At 37.3% G+C, this 23,034-nt stretch overlaps 1 protein-coding gene across 1 annotated transcript in view; it reads right to left on the bottom strand.

Annotated features, from left to right (window-relative positions):
- Positions 1 to 3,244: 3,244 nt before the first annotated feature.
- Positions 3,245 to 23,034, bottom strand: part of PPP4R2 (protein phosphatase 4, regulatory subunit 2) — a 30,825-nt gene continuing 11,035 nt past the window's right edge. Inside the window, exons 2-8 of the mRNA XM_010083264.1 lie at positions 14,903 to 15,073; positions 9,704 to 9,797; positions 8,202 to 8,239; positions 7,621 to 7,695; positions 7,049 to 7,192; positions 6,208 to 6,476; positions 3,245 to 5,305 (exon numbers count right to left, since the gene is read on the bottom strand). Coding sequence (XP_010081566.1) covers positions 4,995 to 5,305; positions 6,208 to 6,476; positions 7,049 to 7,192; positions 7,621 to 7,695; positions 8,202 to 8,239; positions 9,704 to 9,797; positions 14,903 to 15,073 — 1,102 coding nt within the window. The 3' untranslated portion in view covers positions 3,245 to 4,994. The remainder of the gene's footprint in view (positions 5,306 to 6,207; positions 6,477 to 7,048; positions 7,193 to 7,620; positions 7,696 to 8,201; positions 8,240 to 9,703; positions 9,798 to 14,902; positions 15,074 to 23,034) is intronic.

The following is a 23,034-nucleotide window of genomic DNA, read 5'->3' as shown; positions in this document are numbered from 1 at the left end:
GGTGGGGGGGCGGGCAGAACCCAGCACGCGCAGCGGTTCGTTCGGTTCATGACTTTGATAAAGGTGTAAAACCGCCCCGGGGGGAGAAATCACTGCGGAGCGGGCTACGGCAGCGCCGGGGTTCGTGCTTATTTCCTGCGGGGGTCTGGGCCATGGACAAGGAGCTGCAGCGACCCGGGAGCAGGGCGGGAGGGCTGAGGACCATCAGACACTGGAGAGGCTCCTGCCGTAGCGCAGTGCACCCGCCTGGGCCACTGCTCCATGGGCCGGGTGCAGATGCTCTCAACATTTCTTCTGCCCTTACCTGCGGTGACAGCAGCCAGCATTTATAAATTGGACCTCAGAATCAAATAAAGGCCAGCCTTGAAGAGCGCTTGTCACCACTTACTCACGGTAAGAATTTCCAAAGGCCAGAAGTAGTTCAAGAACTTGCTTTATAGTTTATTGCAATGAATACGGATGGAGAAAAGCAGCTTTCCCCTGTGAAGGTGAGGACAGAGGAACAACTTACAAATGAAATAATGCATCAGTTTTACAGCAAACCTTGCAGACACATTGGTAAATAATAGTCCAAAACCAGGGGAATGACTTCAGGTGCTTTGTTCACGTGCATTAAAAGATCATTCAGAACCAAACCATAATTGCCATTTCTATCCACAGAAACCAGGACATCCTCGTTCAGCTGGAAATCCCAGGATTATTTCTTAACCTAAAAACTTAAGTCTGCAGGAGATTAGTTGTTATGAGCATTTTATGACAGGCTGTAGGAATCCTGGAAATAAGGTGCCTTGTATCCCAGAACCTGTTCACAAATACAGAAATTAAGATGAAAAATGCCACAAACTCATTACAGATACCAGTCTGTGCAAGAACCCCTGCAGCAGAATGATTCACTGTACAAAAATGTAGAGAGCACAAATGCATAGGTACATGATACAGCCTAGAGATGCAAACTTCAGAGCTAACCCCTTTCCATTAAACCATGCAGATACTAGAACGTTGTATCCATAAAGAATTTGCTGGCATGAACGCCCTTGAGGCAAATGAGGACGAAGAGCTCCAATTAACAAAAGTCTGCTAGTTATGTGACAAAACATGGGTCTCCTATTGGTAACAACAAGGATGGAACAAGGATGCCATCAGTAATCCATACCTCTTCCATACTCATCTAACTCAAAAGCATTGACCTCAGACACACACCCTTTAAACTCTTCCTAGAAGTGAACTACATGAATAAAAAATGCCAAAAGATTGGAGAAGGGTGTTTTGTACAGTTGTAGTTAACAGAAGGCATTAATTCTAGAAAAAAAAAAAATTTTAAATTAATCACTGGGTTGCCACTTCATTATTGCAACAGAAATCTCATATAACTAAGATTCTGTGAGGCTTCATCTCTGGTTTTTTTTTCTTCCCCCCCTCTCAACATACAATTAATAAAGGAGCTAAAAATAAAAGCTTGATTCTTTTGTACCAGAGCCAGGACAACCTTGCTGGAGTGGAGTCATGATGCAGCTTTTTAGTAAACTGCTCGAGGAAAAAACAACATGCATTCAAAATTTCTCACTGACTGAAGCAGCAGCAGAAATATTTTTCACCCATTTCCTGCATCCCCTAGGCTAGGCATAAATTGAAATGCAACTGCAATTTACCTTTCCAGCTATGAGTATTTCCTACTATTTTTTTAAAGCAATAAAGACTCAGTGCTGCTCAGAGGTGCCTTCGCTTTGGAAACCCTCAGAACACAATTTTTGTATTTAAAAAAAAAAAAGTTTATTTTGTTCAAGCCCACAGTAGATCCAACAGGATCTAAAAAGAAATCCAAATTCGCCCTGGACCCAGTTAGCAATATGAAAGGCAGTAACAATCCTTGCCCCAAAACTGTATGCAGTCTCAGACAGCGGTAGGCAAGGACACAACCCCAGAGGTGGCCGTGGTTGTACAGGGATATGGCTTTTGTTGTTCTAAGCTCCATCTGTGAGACAGAAGGATGCAAAGCTTTCCTACAGCAAAACTCCAGCACCAGGAGCCCAGCCAACACTCCTTGTGGAGACGTCACAGCAGAAACTGGTGCACAGAAATTAACCCCAAATTCCAGCAACTTCCATCCACTGAATCAACTCAAAGACTTCTTTTGAACATTTTAACTTCAACATACCTGTCTGCATAAACCCAAATACATGCTACATTAGGAAGGGATTTCTATTGCAAGCGCTAAAGTAGTCCCTGAGGTTTAAAAATCAAGGCTAACAAAGCATCTCAGATACTTTAAGGAAAACAACTTTTCTGAGACAGCAATTTACTATCAAGAGCAGAATTAAAGGCTGACCTTTACCTTTTGTTCTGAAAAGTAAATTCCGTTAGATTTTCTCTATATATTCTAGTCCCATATAATAGGTTTTTCAATAGGAAGTACACACATGAACACTCTGAAGCACCTGTTGCCTGGTTTTCTGGGGTTTAACCACACACTTCGTTCCTGAATGCAAGCAGAACGACCAATTCTGTCTGAATGGCTGTATACAGAAACATGCTCCGAGGTGCACGTAGTGATGGAATTTAAAGCATCTAGATCTAGAAAAATAAAAGGTATGAAAATAGATTCAGCGTGACACCTCCACACCCACAGAAAAGCAGCTGCCTGTGTATCTGGAGGTGTGTAATGCCTCTGACAAAATATGGCTGCTTAGAAATGCAGCAGGTTTGTTTCATTTTTTTTTTTTTTAAAACCCACATTTAAAAAAAAGGGGGGGGAATAGTTTCTGATTTAGTAACTGCAATCTTTAAATGCAGGCACATATTAAGATGCTTACTGTGATGATAAAGCATGATTCAAATTTTTATTAGCCATTAAAACAAAAAATGCAGATATATAAATGCATCCATACCTCAAAGTCCTCCTGCAAGCCTTTGCAACAGTGACACTAGTGCTGTCAAAACAAACATCGAAAGGTCACAGGTGCTTAAAGAACAAGTTTATTGACAATATCTTCACAAATAAACAGTCTAAAGTAAATTTCAGAAATCTCTAAACTTTGAAATTTAAAAATTTTCTCAGTGGCAAAACATTTTTTAAAAAAGTAGTGTAAGATGTCACTATATTTTTAAACTCTCCTAATTTCAACATTTTGGTTCAGTCCTTTAATTTAATAATACACATCCAACCCTTAAGCACAATGAAAATGAGTCAAAGTACAATTTTCCTTCTGTGAGGGGCTCTCGATCAATAAGATTTACTTTTTTTTTGGCAAGCATCTCCCTGAATCCTGTCTGCTTAAAACTGATAGGTAACATCAGCAAAAAATAACTTCATAAATACTCCAACTGAGCCAAATTATTCTGGTATTAATCAAAACCTAGATTTCCCCAAAATAATATAAAGCATACCATGTAGTACAAGATACTATGAGCATGCATTGTGGTGGTCATTTTTGTACTTCAGGTTTGTGAACTTAAAACCGAAGAGGGACAATTCTGATAAAAATGTACTCAGATATTTCATAACATTAATATTTATTGCTTTATATGAATACTGTATTGAAAGCCCAAGCATTCAGTTTACACACAGGAATTATACAATTAGATACCGTTTCACAATGGCAGTGAGCACTCATTACAATCTACAAAAATCTACTTTACAGAAATTTAAAAATTCTAAATATCAAAAAGGTACAGTTGAAGAAACAAGTATAAATTTGGCAGCCAGTAATTGTGACTGGGAGGTTGCAGCTTGCATGTCTTTCAATATGGTAACTGGAAAATATTGAGAGTTTAAAGCAGTAGTTTGTGCTTTGAGCTGGTTTGAAAAAAAATCTAACACTGGCTGTCAAAGTAGCATGTTCAAAAATATTTAGTTCACTTCCAAAATGTTATACAAATTATGGTGATTTCTATGCACCTCTAAACCTTTCAGTTGTTTAGCTCAGGTACATAGCTACGGTCATATATTAATTCTTCCAATACAGTGGTGTGATCATACTGATGCCATCTGCATACCTTAGAATAATTTTGAGACTTCTCTACAATATTCACAATGCTCCAAGAAGCACTCAAAAAGGCAAGTACCTGTTCATTTCATCCTAGATATTTTCTTATCATATTTTCAAACATTTCTTCTACAAAAGTTTAAGCTAATGTTTTGATTACAACGTTCTCAACATAAAGCACATTTTCTCATAAATAAATGAAATCCTTTCACTCAGGCACCTCAGAAGTATACAAAAATGTTGTAATCTGAACGGTTCTCTTGGAATGTGTGTTTACTCTGGTGTTTTCAACAATGTTAGTATTTCCAGGGTTTCATATGGGCCAGATTTCATTTGTTTTGTTTTCCAGAGGCAAAACAAAGTGCCTTGAGAGGTGAACGCACTCTTTTCCTATAGAAAAAGTATTTGCTGTATTTGTCTTTTGTAGAAACAGAAAAATATACCATGTCCCCCTTAGAACAGTGAGGGTACACATATGTGTGCATGCGTGCGTATATATGTGTGTGTGTGAAATCAACACATTTTAAACACACAACATAAGGTTTCATAGTGTGTATTCAAATAAAAATCTGGAAACCAGCATGAAACCCCATATTTCATATGTCAAATGTTGAAACTGTAACCAAAATATGAAGTAACTGCTATAAGCTGTCAGAAAAAGACAAGACAAAAAGCTTTCTTGCTTACATACAACTAGGTGTGGTAATCTCCAAAAAAGTTGTCAAAATTATAATTACCTTCCAGTTTAAAAACTTTTATTCTAAATAAAAAAAACTATACACAAACCACTGATTTGACCAAACGAAAGTTCAGCGGTAAGCAGGACCTGAAGGAGCTGGTATTCACAGTTCTTATCATGTACAACTCTTTCAAGGTTCAATCCATGGAGAAGTTTATTTTACAACCTGCTTCTTTTTTTGTAAAACTAAAGGTCCACTTTATTACATAAAATTATTTATACAGTGTAAAACCGGAGCCTTATGGAAAATACTGCATCTAAGTGTATTTCAGTTAGTCTTGCTCCATAGGTTCATCCACAACTTCTGTGGCTTCATCACTGTTCTCCATAGGGGTCTCTGATGAAATTTCTCGAGTTTCACTAGCATAGGACCCTAACTCTTCGGTTTCACTGCAGTCAGCTTTGTTACTGGCAGATCCACTAATTTCACTGTCATCTGAGTGTAGATCCTCTGCTTGAGACTGAGCAGACTCCTCCATTTGATTGTTCTCCTCACAGGTCTCTTCATTCACAGTTGAGGATTCAGTGTCTTTTTCTTGATCTTTTCTGTCTGGACCAGCATTTTTGGGAGACATGAAGGACTCTAGAAACAGTGAAAGTACAGTATTACTAAGGCATTTTTAAACCTTTCTTAATCCTGCTACTTTCCTTTCCCAGGGATGCTTCTACAACATAGCCAAGGGCAGGAAAAACTGACAATCCCGATTTTATAAGAAGATGTAAAGTACTAGCCAATTTCATCAGGATATTAATTAAATTCCAGTGGACAAAGACACAGTCTAATGAGTAACTTTTTCTTGCTTCCCCCTTCTTGCTTTTTTTGTCTGCAGAAGCAGTCTTTTGGAAATGTTGAAAACATTACTGCTTCAAGTGTACATCCATCATGATCTAGAGGAACATTTTACAAATATATGAGCCACAAAAAAATAAATATTAAAAGGAAACTTTGGAGAATATGTAAAAAATACATCCACCTCCTAACTGCAGAGATATCTTTTTTTTTTTTTAATTAGGTACAGGGTATGCCTTAGAGTGAGGTAATTTTCACTGTTCTAATAGAACCTGGAGAGATTGTTGCTCAGCCCCTTCAGTGAAAAAAAACCAACCTTTACATCCATATTACAGTAATTTATTAATAATAAAGACAGTCAGACCCACCCCCCTTCTGGACAAGAGACGAGAACATCTGATGATACCCTAAAATAGGGATTCTCAAATTATTGGTGCATCATTAACACCCTCATGTAATTTACTGACTAAGAAGATTTTAAGTACCATTTTATAAATTTTTAAATAAAATGTAGAACAAAGAAAAAAGAAGAAATAACAGAATTGGTAAATTATGCAAAAGCAAAGTATGAACAAGCAGTTCATCTTTATGCACAACAGGAGACATTCAGCAATCCCAACAGCACTGGCCTCCAGCAAAGAACATCCCAACTCCTTGGAAAATGCACAGAGCAAAGACAATAAAATCTGAAATACCTTCCTCCTCTTCCTCTGTACAGCACTGTCTGTCACAAGTAGCATCTTTTTCTTTATCCTGAGATGTAGAAGATGTTTCTGTCTCTTCCCCCATGCCTAAAGAAACTTCACTGGAGGCAGTTTGGTTAGGTGCATCTCTGGTTTCCCCTTCCTTGTCAAATTTAAGTCTTTTTACCTCATGTCCTTCTGCTTCTGCAGGATCATCTTCAGAGTGCTTATTTTTTACTGGGCTGCTCTGAGCACCTTCTGATTCACATGCTGGTGATTCACTATAAACAACAAAAGCAGATGTTTTTATTGAAGAAAAATTTCTGTGTCTTGTCACACTTAAAAAAAAAAAAAGCAGCAGCTACTTCAAGTTCAACACTCTACAAGAGGTAAGTGAAGTGAGTTCTACTGTTATTACATAACAAAACCTCAAAGTCATCCCTCCTCCTTCACCTGATTGTCCATTAAAATGCAGAGTGGTCACTCTACTCTGGTGGGTCCAAATTACAGCCAGCTCCTACTGTCAGAATCAGTGACAAATGATTATGAAATAGCATATCTGCTTCTAGTTTAACAACCTGACACAAAACTGTGGATTTCTGAACTCTGTTATTCACTCTTCATTTTTACTATGCATCCCATACACTTCCGAGATACGTTACTGCAACCGTGGAAACTTGAGACAATAGTTAATCTAGACAGCCCGAACAGTAGCAAGTATACATCAAATCCTGCTGCAGCTATTCATATGTTAAGACTTCATTACGCATACTTTAGATGGCCATTCTCTTAAAATATTTTTTAAATGCAAGTGAAAAAAACCTGAGAATAGTAAAAATTACTCCTCACAAACCTGTGTTTTTTATCTTCTGTTTGCTGCAAGGTTGATTCTTTATGTTCCGTGCTGTCTGGCAAACCGTTTGTTGTCATAGGAGTTGACAAAGAAACTTTCGGTCGATTTACTGGTCTGGGAGTTCCAGGACCATTTACATTAGATCTTTAAAAACAATAATAAAAAATTAACCCATCCTTTTAGTAAAGTAATTTGTTTGTAATAGGCAGAAAGCAGCTATAACCTTGTTTTACAAGATCACCAAAACAAAACAAAAAAGATCACGTACTTTGCTATTTTATATTGAATAAAAATTCCTTGCCTATAGCACGCAAACTGTGATTAAAGCTTTAAATAATTTTAAAAAAATAGTAAACAATGAAATTACAAAAAGATAAAAAATAGAGTACATAGTGTGTATGTTCATGCCTCCTCTACCCTCCTTCCCCCAGTATTCCATGTCACGCCTCATTCTGAGGCTACCTAGTTGGGATCAGAATAGGTAACAAGGGATCTGAACCAGCTATTTCCATAACTACCTTGCTTAATCCAGGACATATCCAGAAAAAGTTAACTCCCGAAGCTAAACTTACCTGTCAGAGTACCCTGGTGAATTGCCTGGGAACATAACACCATTCATCCGATTTAAACTACTGGAATTATTTTTCCTAACAAAACAAAAATCAAAAAGTAAGAATTAGAATGTTATGAATAAAGAAACTTCGAATTACTTTAAGCTTGTTTGCACAGAATCCCGCCCCCCTCCAAACAGTCCCCTGCTATCAGTCCTCAAGGGGTTCTCTACCTGTACATTATACTCAGAAATAGACTAGGATATGAATTTACAGTGCCACTGTTATTGAGGGCTATCCATTTTTTCCACCACCAGCTACAGTATAAAAGTAACAGCTTAGTGTTCAGGGATAATACTGGTACTGAACTGCACCATATATCAGATTCCAAAGCTGCTTGCTCACTTCCAAACTACTGCATGTAATACTTGCAGACTATCACTACTGCTGACTTAACTATTGATAATGAAAACTGAAATCTGCATGTCTGTCTTTTGGATACAGCTACCACCAGCAAGAGAAACATATTACACCCACATGCGCACATTCTCCTCTCTACTAACACAAGCTTAAAGCTTCAAGAAACAGAAGATTACACTTACTCTGAAGATGGATATACACAGCTGACAACCATGACATTCTGTAACACACAAATAACATATTAAGAGTTCAGAAACACAAGTTTCAGCTCTTGACAACACCCCAGAACTTAGAGTTACAGGACTTTAGTCACATCTGTTAAAAGTATCTCTACAGAAAATTGGGTTGAAAGCTACCAACAGATGTCAGATAAACTAAAAAAAAAGTCTCTGCTCCCTCCTTACAGGATCAGGCCACAATTACACTAAAAGTCAGTATTTTCATAAGTGGGTTACTGTCATAACAAGACCAGCACATTAAGCCTCAGGCCCACGTTTGTAATTTCTAATTGAAATATCTCTGGAAAGCAATGTATTCTGAAATTATGAAAAACTTCTGAACTGCTACAGAAATGCTGTATTCGTACATGAGTCCTGAATTCAAAAGTGTGCAAGCACTGTTAGTTATTTTTGGCACAGCCATATTTCAAGTGTTAACTTATTTTGACTCCACATAAACACAGGGCAGAAATAATGATTAATTCAGTAAGTTTTGCTTAGCCACCTCTCCCTCTTGAATGGCCCTGCAAACTTAATCGATTTCAACATCTAGAAACCTAGCAAAAAATTAGGCAAGTTTCTCTCTTCAAATCAATACTTAGTCCAATTATACAGGAGGGCTTTTATCACAGGGCAAGTTAAATTAACCCAGATAAACTCTAATGAGGGTTCTCCAAAACACGTGAAGTGTGGTTTCAACAGATCTCATTGTTGGCTAACAAACCACTTTGTGAAATTCCTGTCATCATTTATTCCTGACCATCTCCTTCCGAACTTAATTTGCAAGAATATACCTGATTGCATCCACTATAACAGTGAAAACCAATCCATTTACAAGTTAACCTTTCTTCGACCAAACAGTCAAAGTAGGAACCTCAAGCCAATGTTGCCATCAAGAAAATCCTATGTGGGACCACATCCTGAAAGTCTGTTATCTACTTCTGAAAGATCCCACATTGTGACATAAGCTATAAAATACCACTAAATGACATCTGTATGCTTTTACAAAGCCACAGTCTTATGTATAAGAGGATTTAAATACTGAAACAAAAAACACTGGGGGATGGGGCCTGCCTTCTCCTTCACCCACTGGATCTAATCTGAACCCAAATGTGGAAGGAAAAGCCTGATCAAAAAAATGCAAATTATTTCAGCTCATTATTTGATTATTTCTAGCTTGGACTAAATACAAAAAGTGACATTATGCACTCCACAAACTACAGTTTTGAGTACTGCACAGTCATCAGGAAACACAAGAGTTACAGCCCTAAGATTTATTTTTATATCTTAAGAAGTGCTTTTTGATGTTAAAAGGTACAAAACAAACTTACACACTTCAAGAAGCTCTTAGCTATACTATGGCTATGAACCATAATGAAAACAACAGACCTTTGGGAGTAATTCGGAAGTCATTTAAGTGGTAGTTGTGATTGTTCAGCTGTGTTCTCTTTCAGAAAAATACATACCTTTTCCACACCTCTTAGAAATTTGTCTGTTCCTGTGTAATTCCTCCTAGGATCTGTCAGCAACTCACAGAGTCGCTGAATAGTGAAGGGGATGCTGCAATGAAATAGATTTATAACAATTTAATTTAATTTTAATGAGTGTGACTGTTAGGAAGCAACAACGTTATTGCTTTCTCCCCCTTACTGAGAAGCTAGGAAGAAAACTACTGTAATTTGTTATCATTAGCAATATGGGGCAGTAGCTCAAGGCCTTATTTTTCCCCTATCTCATACACTGAGGTAACAAAGCACTCTCTTTTGTGCTCACTGCCACAACACTCTTAAAAGTAGAATCCTAAATACATCATCCCACAAGTCAATTCATTAAAACAATGAAAAGTAAATCAGATCATCAAGAGTAAAACAGTTTAAGATTGTATTTATTATTCAAATATATAGAACAGAAATGGTAAGCAATTCGAAACAAATTTGAGTCATACACACTAGAGCTAAAAAATTCTCAGCTTGTAGTTTATTTCATGTTTTACAAAACACATTTACAGAAAAAGCATTAATGTTGGAATTAATAGAACCATTATACTTTAGCTGTTACAAATACTCTATTTTTCCACAACCGGACAGTATACTTAATCCATCAAGGAACAGCTCAGTAAAAATAATTCAACTCAGAACAAAATACATAAATCCATAAGCATCATTCACACATTCTCTTTTCTGACAATTCTGTACTAGATCTCATCCCTACTTAAATGAGAAACTGACCCTCAGACAATAAATGTTACATACATTTACCAGTTATGAGATGTCATACATTTTCATTGCAAATTCATACTGTCTCTTTTTAACAAACTTGTGACTCTTGACAAAACAGTAAAATACTTTAAAAGTTGTTTCAATAAAATAGTCATGCATTTTTACAATTAACTATTTGAAGCTGAAGTCAAACATTTCAAAAATTAGTCTAAGAATACAATAGTTAAGAACTATTTCTTAATTGGGAATATGACTGATACACCAAATCCAGAGCAATATCAAAACAGACTTACATACATATCCCTATACTGTACATTTTTGTAAAAATTCAACTTATTATTTTCTGAGGAACTCAGTACACAGTATCTTAAGTTTATTTCATTAGCTAAACCAGAATGTATATCAAGCTTAGTTCGTTAGCTAAAAAGCCACATCTCAAAGATGCACAGATCTACCACCTGTTCAGTGCAAAAAAGGGCAGCACACCTACAATTAACCATACTACATGACACTGCACTTTAACTAAAAGCAAGCAGTAATCAGAAAGAGTGATCAATTATCAACAATTTAATTATGTTTTTCAGAATTGTCTGTATATTACATTACTGAGGAAGTTATAATTCTCAAATGGAAAACTGTAAGGATATAGGCTATAATGCAACTACCCTTAGCCCTAGTTCCAACACAACTACCTGAAAAAACACAGAAGATACCTCCCGTTTACCCTACTAGTTAATGCCTTCCTTTGCTATTCACCCTGAATTGTATCATACCAACTTATCTTTGACTTCTAAGAATAGAAAGATGGTGAAACTAATCTCCATCAACCAGCTGTGGAAAGTTAGAATACAGCTGATGAAGCATTACATACATTAAACACTTGCAAAAAGTATACTATGACAGGATTTCCAAAACATTTGTTATGACACGTTATTGCTTAAAAGCACATGAAATGGCAGAAAGCAAGTGTTTCAGCACACAGGCAACATACATTTCACGTTCCTGTTTTGACCCAGAAGTATATCCTCCTCCATCCCCAAAATCTGATAAATGCAAACCAGAACAAATCAGGAGTAAGTGTTCCTTTTAACTCAGTTTATTACATGAAGGCTCTTAAGCTTAACAATTGTTCTCTCATTAATAATTTCCCTAAAGTTTCAACTGAATAGTGCTGCTCTTCATTCAGCAACTTATGGTCAGCCAGTCATCCTTCCAACACCCAAATTCTTCATGACATTCAGCTTCTGTAGAGTGCCCTCTTCTAATGAAATTCGCAACTCTGAGTCACAAAGAATTTACCTGCTCTGTAAACTTTTCCATGCAGGCACAGCACTAATTATATCTATTGTTTCTCACTGATGGCCATTTTGGTTTTGTGTTGAAAAGTCCATAACTAAAAAGACTTAGTAATTTTTTTAATAGACTAGACTGCCCATTCAAAACCAATTTCTTTCACAGAAACAAAAATACACAGAATTTTAAATTATTTTTAATCAGCCAAATCTGTAAGACATCTTGGAAAAACACTGCCTGTATAATTTGTATTTACCTGTACCTAACTGGACACCTAGAATACTAAGACATGAAGTATTTTGAGAACATCAATACAGTTCTGCTACTTGGGGAATAACAATACTCAAGATCAAGTGTGCAGCCTGCAACTAACTCCAGAAGTAAGAGTTGCTTTCCTCTTTTACTCTCAGCTATAAATTTTTAAACAAAACCCAAAACCAGTTCATTTCTCTCCAAAATTTTCCATAGTAAACTGAACTTCAGTTATTGAGCAGCAGATGGCACCAAGTGCCATGCTATCACCTCCTTTGCATGTAATTTGTTCAACATTTGCAAATGTTTTTAATTGGCAAAACCCAAAGTTAACTTCACCTCATCAATTCTTTTCAGTAAAACTATTACTTTAAAATAGTTTAACAATATGATTTTAAAACAAGTAATTGGAATTGGTGTAAATCTACATGAGAACCCCAATGTGAAAGTTTGTGAGCAGTATGAGAATTTATCTTAAATGCTTAGAAATTTACTTACTTCAGTACGTGAGCTGCATGAATAGCCTTAATCTGCCTACTTAAGGTAACCACTTGAAATTCTATACAAACACACTCAAACCTGCACTTCCTACCGCTATAGTTCAGAATGAATTACAAAACAAAAATTCACCACATGGAAAGAAATCAAGAGGGATCTGGGAAAATTACGTGTAACAGCTATATTAAATTGGGGCTAAAAAGTATACATAAATTAAAATTTGGATGTCTATTTTATTTATGCTGTGAAGACTCCTCTGTCACAGATATCCAATAACTTACCTTGAAACTTTATACTTCACCAGAAAAGGATAAAGACTTGAAAGACTTAAGAAGTTCCTACTCCAAAGCAATTCTAAAGTACAGCATGAGAATCTTGCTTTGCAAGCATATTACACAATGTCAAGTAAGATACAGTAATGTTAAAACAGCCAGTTTGTGCTTTCTTTAAAAGACACTTCATGTAGAAAGACTCCAAAACAGAGGTCATTCTTAATTCATTCTTTGATTTTAAAAAGACATTTTAAAAAAGCAGCTAGTTTTAATGTTTTTTTCTTTTAAACAAATACCAATAAAAACATCCTAATAATAAAGTCACATCAAGCAGCTTCCTTCTCCACTATTTTACCCTGAAATGACATCCACAACTCTAAATAAGCCTGAATATATCCAATTGCACAAATCATAACCTGCTCATTACTTTCTGGACACAGCTCCACGTGATTCAGCTTTCATAATCATATCCTCACCGAAGGAGTTGTAGGAATTCCTAATGGAACTACTCAACAATCCTAGATTCTCAAACATCCTAATGTATTATTTTCTTTATGGTAACTAATGTACGCTGTCTGCTTCCTCAAGGACTGGGTGGTTCACTTCAAAGTATGAGGAAGCTGAGCACTCTTAAGTGTTACAACAATAGATCAAAACAGCACAGCCACAGACTATGTGCCAGACTTGGTCACCCAGAGGTTTGTTTAGTACAGTTTGGAACAACAGAAGATAACAGCAGCCCATTCATTAGCTGTCTCCACGCCACCAGAACATTACAAATTTTGTGGGCAGTGAAGCATTAAAAAAAAGCTGGGGGAGGCTGGAGAGAGGCAGACTCGAGCATAAAAGATAGGTTTGTTTTTAAATTCCTTCAGTGAAGTATTCCAGTATAAATATTGGGCAGCTGAGAACAAGCTGAATTTCAAATTCTTAGAAGCACTCTACATGAGAGCAACTGGGGGGCGGGGTGGGAAATGAGATCTGACTTCTAAGAGACACTTAAACTGCAAATAAATTAAGTAGTATGGAATAATGACAGTAAGATGATTAACCTAGCATGCAAATATAATACTAAGGAGAGATTAGTAGGACCTCCAAATCTGAAATCTCAGGGTAACAGGGAGGCAAGAATCATAGACTGGTTTGGGATGGAAGGGACCTGAAAGATCATCTAGTTCCAACCCACCTGCCACAGGCAGGGTACACGTGCCACTAGCCCAGGTTGCTCAAAGCCTCATCCAGCCTGGCCTTGAACACCTCCAGGGATGGGGCATCCACAGCTTCTTTGGGCAACCTGGGCCACTGCCTCACCACCCTCACCCCTTTATAATATGCTCATTTACTGACAAGCTGAGAAAAATCCTGGAAGTGTCCCTTAAGCAAGCATTGAGACTCACAAGCAGGATGACTTAGCTTATGGTAAGTATGAAATCCAGTTTAGAAACACAAAAATACTATGTAAGCTATTAAAAAAGTCACACCACATAAAAGACAATAAAAAAAATGAGGAGCTTTATTTTAAAGGAAACAAAACTTTCATAATTATGAAGCCAGCAAAGGGTATACACTTTAAGATACTGTCAGCAATAGATCAAACACCCCAAAAGTCTCTCAGTTAGTGTAACTCGATCTATAAATTTGAATCTGCCACAATTTAACAATTCAAAAACAGGTACACCTTGCCTCCTGGTCACACCATGTTTATCACAGTATTATTTCTTCAAAAGCTACTGAACTGCCACAAAGCAATTAAGAACTGAACATCCAAAGCCTTCTTTCAATCAGGTATTTCAAAATACATTGCAAGAAATCTGACTTTACTATTTATTTAACCTGTTAAATGCACACAGTAATACCATGCTACATTAAAGCGTATTACTTAAAAACTAACTACACATGGAAAAAACTGAAGTGACTGACATGTCACCAGATGTCAATTTTAATTCAAAGACAGAGTAATAAAGTGGAAGTTCTGAAACTACTGTAATATATTTTCAATGTATATATTTGTTTCTGCCCATCTATTTGACGAAGCAAAATGAGCACTCACAGACAGATAGTACAAACTACCAACTTAAAAACTGGGAAAACATTTTTGTTATCCTGATTTTAGAAAACAAATGATACATACCCATTAAATCCAGTGACAATTTTCAAGATTCTTTCTTTCATCTCTTCAAAGGGAATATATTCCACGTTTGGATTGGGGGGCCCTCTTGGTTCAGGAGCTGAGGTTCTGAAATCATCCATTACTTTCTCCAGTTTGAAAATAAAATAGCCTTTAAACTGAGACCATTGAACCCTGCAGAAAACACACGAATTCAGACATATGCAAGTCAGCCCTAAACCCATAGGAAAACAGCGTAACTTCATGTTTGCAAAACAACATTCATGCTGGTATGCCAGTCTTACAATAAATGAGGCAAGTAATGCAGTCTTCTTTTCCTCCTGAATTCAAAGCATGATAACTATTTAAATAATTACAGTAGAACAATATTAAACAAGTCAATTGCCATTAACAACAGGGTAAGCCATTTCCTTAAAAGAACCAATATCTACTTACAATTCAAACCTAAATGCGAAATGTGCATGCATTCTATACAATTTACAAGTGAGCCTACACACCACCTGAAGTTTTCACTGACCTCACAAGAGAAGCGGGGGAAAACCAAAAAGAAAAAAAAAGTATTTAATGTCTGGAAACCATACAGCAATTGTACACAGCATTATCTGCTTCCATTACAAAATCTTACTGAAAGGCCTTCTGTAACTAACTGCTCAGTATCCATGTACCTTAATAGCATTTAATAGTATCTCTTTTTCTCAGAAAGGCAAATATATTTTGTGTTACAGCAAGTACTTGCTGATTATTATTTCCACAAAACAACTCCGACTTGTAAAAAACATTCCCACAACAGTGAGCAATCCATTAAGAACTTTCCAAATTACCTTCTGCCTTACAACTTAGAAGTTTTATCATTTACTGAATTCTATATATTGTGATTTTCAAGAAAACAAATCTCCCACACTGCATACTATAGACAAGTTGGAAACTGCTGATAAAACCCTTCTACACCAATCGCTCGGCACAACAGTCACAGAAGAAATTCTGGGCCTCCCCGGCTAGTGCATTTCTTAGCAGCATATGGAACAACTTGAAAGCAACTGATTTAGTTCCATTACTATCAATTTCTTTCTGCTCATGCCAATGCAGGAGCTTACACAGATACAGGACGGAGATGCTAGTGGAGAACAAACAAGAAACACAGAGAACAACAATAAAGAAAGAGTGAAAATCATCTTTGACATTTATCTATAACAAGCAATCCAGAATGAACAGGCTCAAATCAAACAAGCATAAAATCTGAACCTCTGGACAGCCCTTCATTTTAGCCACAGGCTGTATTTCTACAGGCTCTCTATCGTAGCAGCTTAGACAGCCCTGGTTATTTTCAGCCCACATAACATCTTTCTGTTGGGCTGATATAACTATTTGTGTTGTGAACTACATGTATTGACTCCCCAGCAAAGTGACAACATTAGTGTCCTGCGGGCTACTCTCAAGCACCACTACTACCAGCTATAAAACCACAGGCCAATGAAGTCATATTAGCCTACTTTCACCATAAAAACAGTGCCATGTTATCTTTGCGTTAACTTTCTCCTTGGTCTCACATAAATAATTATGAGATGAGTGATGAAAAGGAAAAACTTAACTCAGGTTGATGTACAGAAATTCAAACACAAACCCCCCATCTTTTATCAGTGGTGACAAATTTGCAAGAATGGAGGGAAATCCAAAGAGGGAAAGCAAACCTCCCTTTTCCTTCACAAGAACTCATTAAGCACCTCACAACAGAGGGTAATGCAGGACTTAGTGAACAGTAATAAAAACTAGAAACAAAAAGAGAAAGAAGTGTAACAAACAAACTCCCAAAAGCAAATGGCATGGATAGATTAAACATCATCATTGAGTCTCATTGGATTATTGCTCCAATTAGCATTATATGGCCAAAGCAGAATACCATAACATTTCCAATGTGTATGTAGTATTACTACTACAAATGTTAAATTAAAAAGCTATTGAACTCTGCAGTGCTACCACCATGAGACCAAAGCTTTCAAAACAAATCACAGATTTAATACTAAGCACATCACAAAACACAGCCAGAAAAGACCCAGTAAATAACCCCATGCCAGAGTAGGATTACTCCCTACAGATCATCCCAAGAGCTTTACTTGTCTCATGAAAGGGGATTCCACTGTTACTCTAAACATTCTTTGACAACCTAATTTAGATATTTTTTACTTTAAAACTTGAGCTGTTCTTTGTTTTCATTGCTAATTATTTCTTGCTAAATAGTAACACTTATCTTTCCATAGACTATTAACCCAGAGTTGTGCTGCTGAAATAAACCAACATAAAGTTTAAAATGGCAATCTGAAAGCAGTACCTACCAGCTCCTCTTTACAATGCTGAAGCTGCAGAAAACAAATAATGTAACATTTTGCCCCTATATAGAAGTCTAGAAAACTGTCACTTGTTCTAAAACCAAGTATTATTTCTTATATTATAAAAAGGCTAAGAACCTGCATCTGCAATACACTGTGATTTGAACAGTGCAATACTGACACAAAAAGCATCTTTCATCCTGTACTTCAAAACACTTGATAAATTGCTGCCAACCAGGTGACACAGTCCAGCTTACAAACAGAAGCAGCTGAGTTTAAGGATCATCTTATCCTGCAGTCACAAGTGTGACTACAGCTAACCCAGATACAGCAACACCAGCTTTACATCAACTGAACAAGCTGTTGCTAGAAGCAGCATAGCCACAGTGGCAGGAGCTCAGGACAGGCTCACTTTTTAGACGTTTACTCAGTTTATCAAGCAGTTTTTTTCAACACTGTCGACTTCTCTGCTGCTGTGGCTGCACTACCAGCAGCATGAAAGCTAACTGGTTAAAAGCAAGTGGTACGGCTCACACTGCAGTTCGTACCACAAACAACTGAAGTCACAGAGGTGCCTCATGCTTCTAGAACACATCTCCTGACCTCAGTGTTGTAATTTAGACATTAAAACATGCTCCCATTTAGATGGTCTTCAAGCATTTTCAATCCGTGCAACTGGTTTCTGATGAACAGTTTTATCCCAGTACCAGTAAGTTACATGGGAACTCCAGCCACTCAACAGGAAATACTCTTTGCACCACAAAGGACTGAGTCAGCTCCAACTCTTCAACCATGTAGGTAAAAGTCAGTCCTGCAGTAGCAACACAGAGGATTCCTGGAAGGTTTCTGGAGGCTACAATGCAGGTCACTTGCTTCTTTTAAGCCAAACTCTTCTATCATTATCCTAGGATGAAGAATCTCCAACTTCCACACACCATCCTCCAGTTACCTCCTTCCTGCTTTTCCTACCAACCCAGTAAGCAGCAGTCCCTCTGACCTCATCTACTTATCATTCTGTGTCTGCCACACTGCTAGGAATGGGGCAGAACTACACACTATTCCTATAGGAGGAAGAAAATCCTTCAAAAGCAAGGGGAGCATCTCTGTAAAGCAGGTTTCTGCTCCTTCTGCTTTCACCCAGAACTGCCATTACTTCCTTTTCCCCCCCCGAAGACAGTCCCTTTGTCAGTAACAGCAGCATCTACCACCATCTTATTGGATGTCAGCAAGCTACCTCCTAGACAGCTGTGTACTATGCCTCTACCTTAAGTTAACCCTGAACAAGTCCTCAGAAAACACAACACGGGGGCACAAGGTGGATTAGTAAAGGATTTATATAAAAGAACCTCACTTCAAGCAACCTCAACACCTATCTATATTTGTTAAAGTGTGAGACACAGAAAATGAGCAAAGTTTGCTCAATACCTTCTGTAGTTAAATCAAGAGCCAAATGGAAGTGAAAGAAAACTCCTCCACACAACCACCCAGCTTTATGTACAACCTCATTAGGTTTTATACACTGGAAAATAAATGACAAACACATAACTGTAAATAAACCAAACTGAAGAAATTCCATAGAGAAAATACTATTCATGCTTTCTTCTAAGCTTGTTTATAAATACTTGTTCTTCCCACTCAGCATTCTATATAATCAGTCTTTTCTAAACGCACACTTAGGTCTTCTAAACCATGCTTCTCCTGTTCACTACACCAACTTGCAAATTTGCACCAGCAACTTTGAGATCTCTTTTACAGTCGCTCAAACAAAAAGATTCCTGTGAACATTATATGATCTGTAAAAATATCTTCAGAAACAATACTTAAAAAAATCAGCTGATCCTAAAATGTTTCGGTTCAGTGTACTTTCATTCTAGAGAATTACAGCTTTGAAATGACATACATTTAACATATATCTAAAGCATTTTCCACAATAAGATCTGGGTCATCCTGTGTAAATATACTTGTACAAAGACAGCTCCCTCGGGCTTATGACCCTGTAGTTTCACAGATACTCCAAATCATCGTAAGTTAGCATTTTTAATAGAGTCCTGTATTTTTTCTTAAATAGAGAGTCCTCTGCTTCCCTCCCACCAGCTCCTGCATCATCCTTCCCTTTCATCAACCTAAAAGTTTTGCTCTGACATACAGAAAATTAAAGAAACTGGTTTTATGAGAAAAGCACCTAGCAAGGAAAAAATACCATTAGAGGCAGTAATGAATGGTTGAAAAGCAACTACAGCACACTTCCAGAACTATAGCTTATATAGATACATACATCATAGCAGAACCACACATCTCAAGTTCTCCCAGGACTCATGTAAAAATGCTGGTAGCTTAACCCAATGATTTAAAATTTTTTTAAAAGCATCTTCAATAGTCAAGTGACAGATTAAAACATAGAAGCTAAGACAGAATCCAACAATTCAGTCTTTGTACATTACTTAAATACATTATACTATATCCTAGATTTAATATATGCTAATAACTGTGCTTTAAGGTATTAAAATACGTTTAACACCACAATATTGTGCCAGAATGCAGTCCCTGACCTTGCAATTTAAGTAAATATTAGAGAAACATGAATGGAAAATATTTCATTGTTTGAAGATGTTTAATTTCTGTAAAACATAATAAGTAAGTAAGCAGACAGCACCTGGCTAAACAGACAACAAAATGCGAAGCATAAGCAAGTTTTGAGAATATTTACACATAATAAGAGGGGTAGCATGAGAAAAGGCTAGAAAAAGAGTGGGGGAAGCCAAGTAAGACATTAAATGAACAAACAGATGTAATAAAATGACAGAACACACAAAAAAAAAGCCCAACCAATAAATGAAAATTTATTAAAAAGAAAAATCCCCTACACAAACACACAAAACCTCAGGATGGGGTGAGAATTACTAAGTGAAGACAAGAAAGTTAAGCCCTATGAAGAAAGACACAAAGGAGTGCAAGGAAACTACAGTTAGAACAGTAATACAATAACATACTTATTCACTGAAAGCTGATGAGGCAGCAAAAACAGTTGAGAAATCCACTAATTCTATTTGATAAATGGCACTCTTCAACAAGGGACATAGGTCACCTCAGACAGAAAGCAGTTCAAGTAATCTGATGCTATGCTTTGATTTAAGAGAAGAATTACTAGGACAAAGTTACTTGCAAGGTACGATTGCCTCTCCACTAACATGATTTGCACAGCATTCATCTTTCCAAATATGTATATCAAAAACAAAATTGCATTTTACATGGAAATAAACTAATTCTATCACTCACAGAGTGGACAAGGCTTCCCCCCATTCCCTTATCTCCTGCTTACTCAGAATGTTTGTACTGCTGAAACTGAGAAAGCAGCTTTCTCCCTTATCGCACTGATTATAGTGAGAGGGGAAAACCCTCTGTCAATAGCTTGCTCTATGTTTTTTTTATGTCAGAGAATTAACCGTTATTTTCTTCAGACCACTGGACAAATTATTATATTTCGTTCTTTTGCCACTTGGCATATTCCCTTCAAGAGACTTGGAATTTCAACAAAAAGAATAAAAAGCCAGAAACATTTATTCAAGTTGTTTGGGCAAGATTTGCCAAACATTAAAAACCAAGTAACAGAAGTAATAGTGAAAGACAATTTAAGAACCTGAAACAAGAGAGGAAAGTCTTGCTATCTGGAGAATCACAAAAAACCATTAACTTTCAGAGAACTAGAACAAGGAAAGGAGACTAAAGTTGGAATTGCTATATCCCTATCTCCTTCATACAAACACAGTGTTTTTAAGAAAAATTATCCATGCTGAACAAGCGACAGTTCTTTAGTTCTCTCATGTGTATTTAGTACTACACTGGAAGGCTTTGCTACAACACTGTGATCCCCAACATTACTACTTGACCTGGACTTTAAGTGTAGATGGGACTGCAAGTCTCCACAAGTGCAGAAGGACAACTAGGGTATGTTACCTATCTCCCTTTTTAGCAGCTCTATTGAAATAACACTAAAGTGGTATGTATGGCTTACACACTTTGGACAAACTCTACGGGATTTTAAGTTTCAAACTTCAGTAAGACCCATGGAAGGGAAGCAGGACAAAACCTAAAATTAACTGGAGAACAGAAGGAAGAATTCAGAGTGCCTGAAATAAGGCTACCTCGTGAAATGAAGGTACTGCAATTATTTCGTAAATCTTTCTGGAATTGCTTCACAGATTACAGGTTTAATTAAGAAAAACATTACATTGAAGGGATGTTAAGCTTCTGGAGACCTAGCTATGTACTTAAAACATTAAGAGTCCCAGGAGTCCTGGTGGGATGTCTGTCTTCAGATTTCACGGTGTTTAAGTTCATTACAAAATTACTCTGTTTAAATTTTAAGAGGATGCCATCTGTTTTGGAGAGATGCTATACACCACAAAGAACATAAAATGTAAAGGAAAACAAGGTAGATCCACTATTGACTCAGTTAATTGAGCAGGCCACAAAAGAAACATCAGCACTTAGTAAAAGGGAGCACTTTCCACCCTCCTCCTATTATTACCTGTCTGACAAGCAGAAATTAAAAAAAAAAGTACTAATGAGTATATTAGGATGCAACAAAAGCTAAACTGATTTTAAGGCAAAGCCCTCAGAACACAGAAGGAAAAAACAGAGGACAATGTCAGAAGGATTCACTTCACAACTGTAACAAGAGATACCAGTCACTCATATTGGTTCCCCCCCCGTTATTTTTGGCAGAGATTACACTCCCACAGAGACTTAACTTGACAACTCTAATACTAGTTTCTTCTCTTTTGTGCCTTCATCTAGAACTCACAGAAGATGACGATGTACTCTACAACACAGTAAATTCCCCAGGCTGACAGAAGCAAAATTAAAGTTTCATACAAAACAAGATAATTCCTTTCCTATTCCAGTCTATCAGTGAAATCTCCAAAACTATTTGAAAAGTCAAAAGGCACAGAAAATGAAGTGCACCCAGCAATCATGTATCCCATTCAAAGCCCTGTGCGAAGTGGCAAACCTTCCAGTGTGCTCTTCCACAGCCTCAAAGCAAGATGTATCCAAACAGGAATACTGTGGACTAGATGGAATACGTCACTTCTCAAACCCATCTCTGCCACCTGAGCACAGATTTTATCCCCAGGCACGAGAAGCCCCAGGGTGGCTCACTCCCCCCAGGCTGCGGAAACGGCAGCACCTGGGAGTCAGTGTCAGGAGCCTGCCCAGGACTGCCTGTCCCAGTCCCTGACAACAGCACAGCAACCAGAGCAGGCATCAAAGAGGTCCTCTCCAAGAGAGTCAGTAGCTAAAGCTGTGCAGAGGAACTGATTGATTCCAGCAGTCCTCTGGCGGAAAGGAGACAGAGGCCACTGTCTTCCTCTCACTCACTGCCTTCCTCAGTTTGCTGTTCTTTGGGATGGAAAAGCAGTAGATAGAGCCTACTCCCTCTATTATGTTTTTGTTGCTGTTTCGTTTTAATCTTTACCTTACTTAGCACACCCTGATTTATAAACAAGGATACCTCGAAGTACATAGTAACATGGAAGGGGTGCACAAGCTAAAAATCTTGTTAAGAACTGCCTGTAAAACACAGCATTTTCATACCAAAAAAAAAAAAAAGCCTGTTGCCATTTGATATTTTAGTTTTTGTACAGGAATTACTACTTCACTATTTATTACATAAAGATTGCTTCTTAATGAGAGCTCAACAGTAGAAAAATGGCTTTCAATTTCTTCAGAAAATACCTCTGAAAAATCCCGAGGTAGAAAGGTGACAACACTGAACTCCCATTAACGGGTAGATTAGCTATGCTGTTGTTC

The sequence above is a fragment of the Pterocles gutturalis genome, unplaced genomic scaffold, assembly GCF_000699245.1.
Source record: "Pterocles gutturalis isolate BGI_N339 unplaced genomic scaffold, ASM69924v1 scaffold28245, whole genome shotgun sequence".
NCBI lineage: Eukaryota > Metazoa > Chordata > Aves > Pterocliformes > Pteroclidae > Pterocles > Pterocles gutturalis.
Note: the sequence above shows the minus strand (reverse complement) of the source record. Positions and strands in the feature narration are given on the sequence as shown.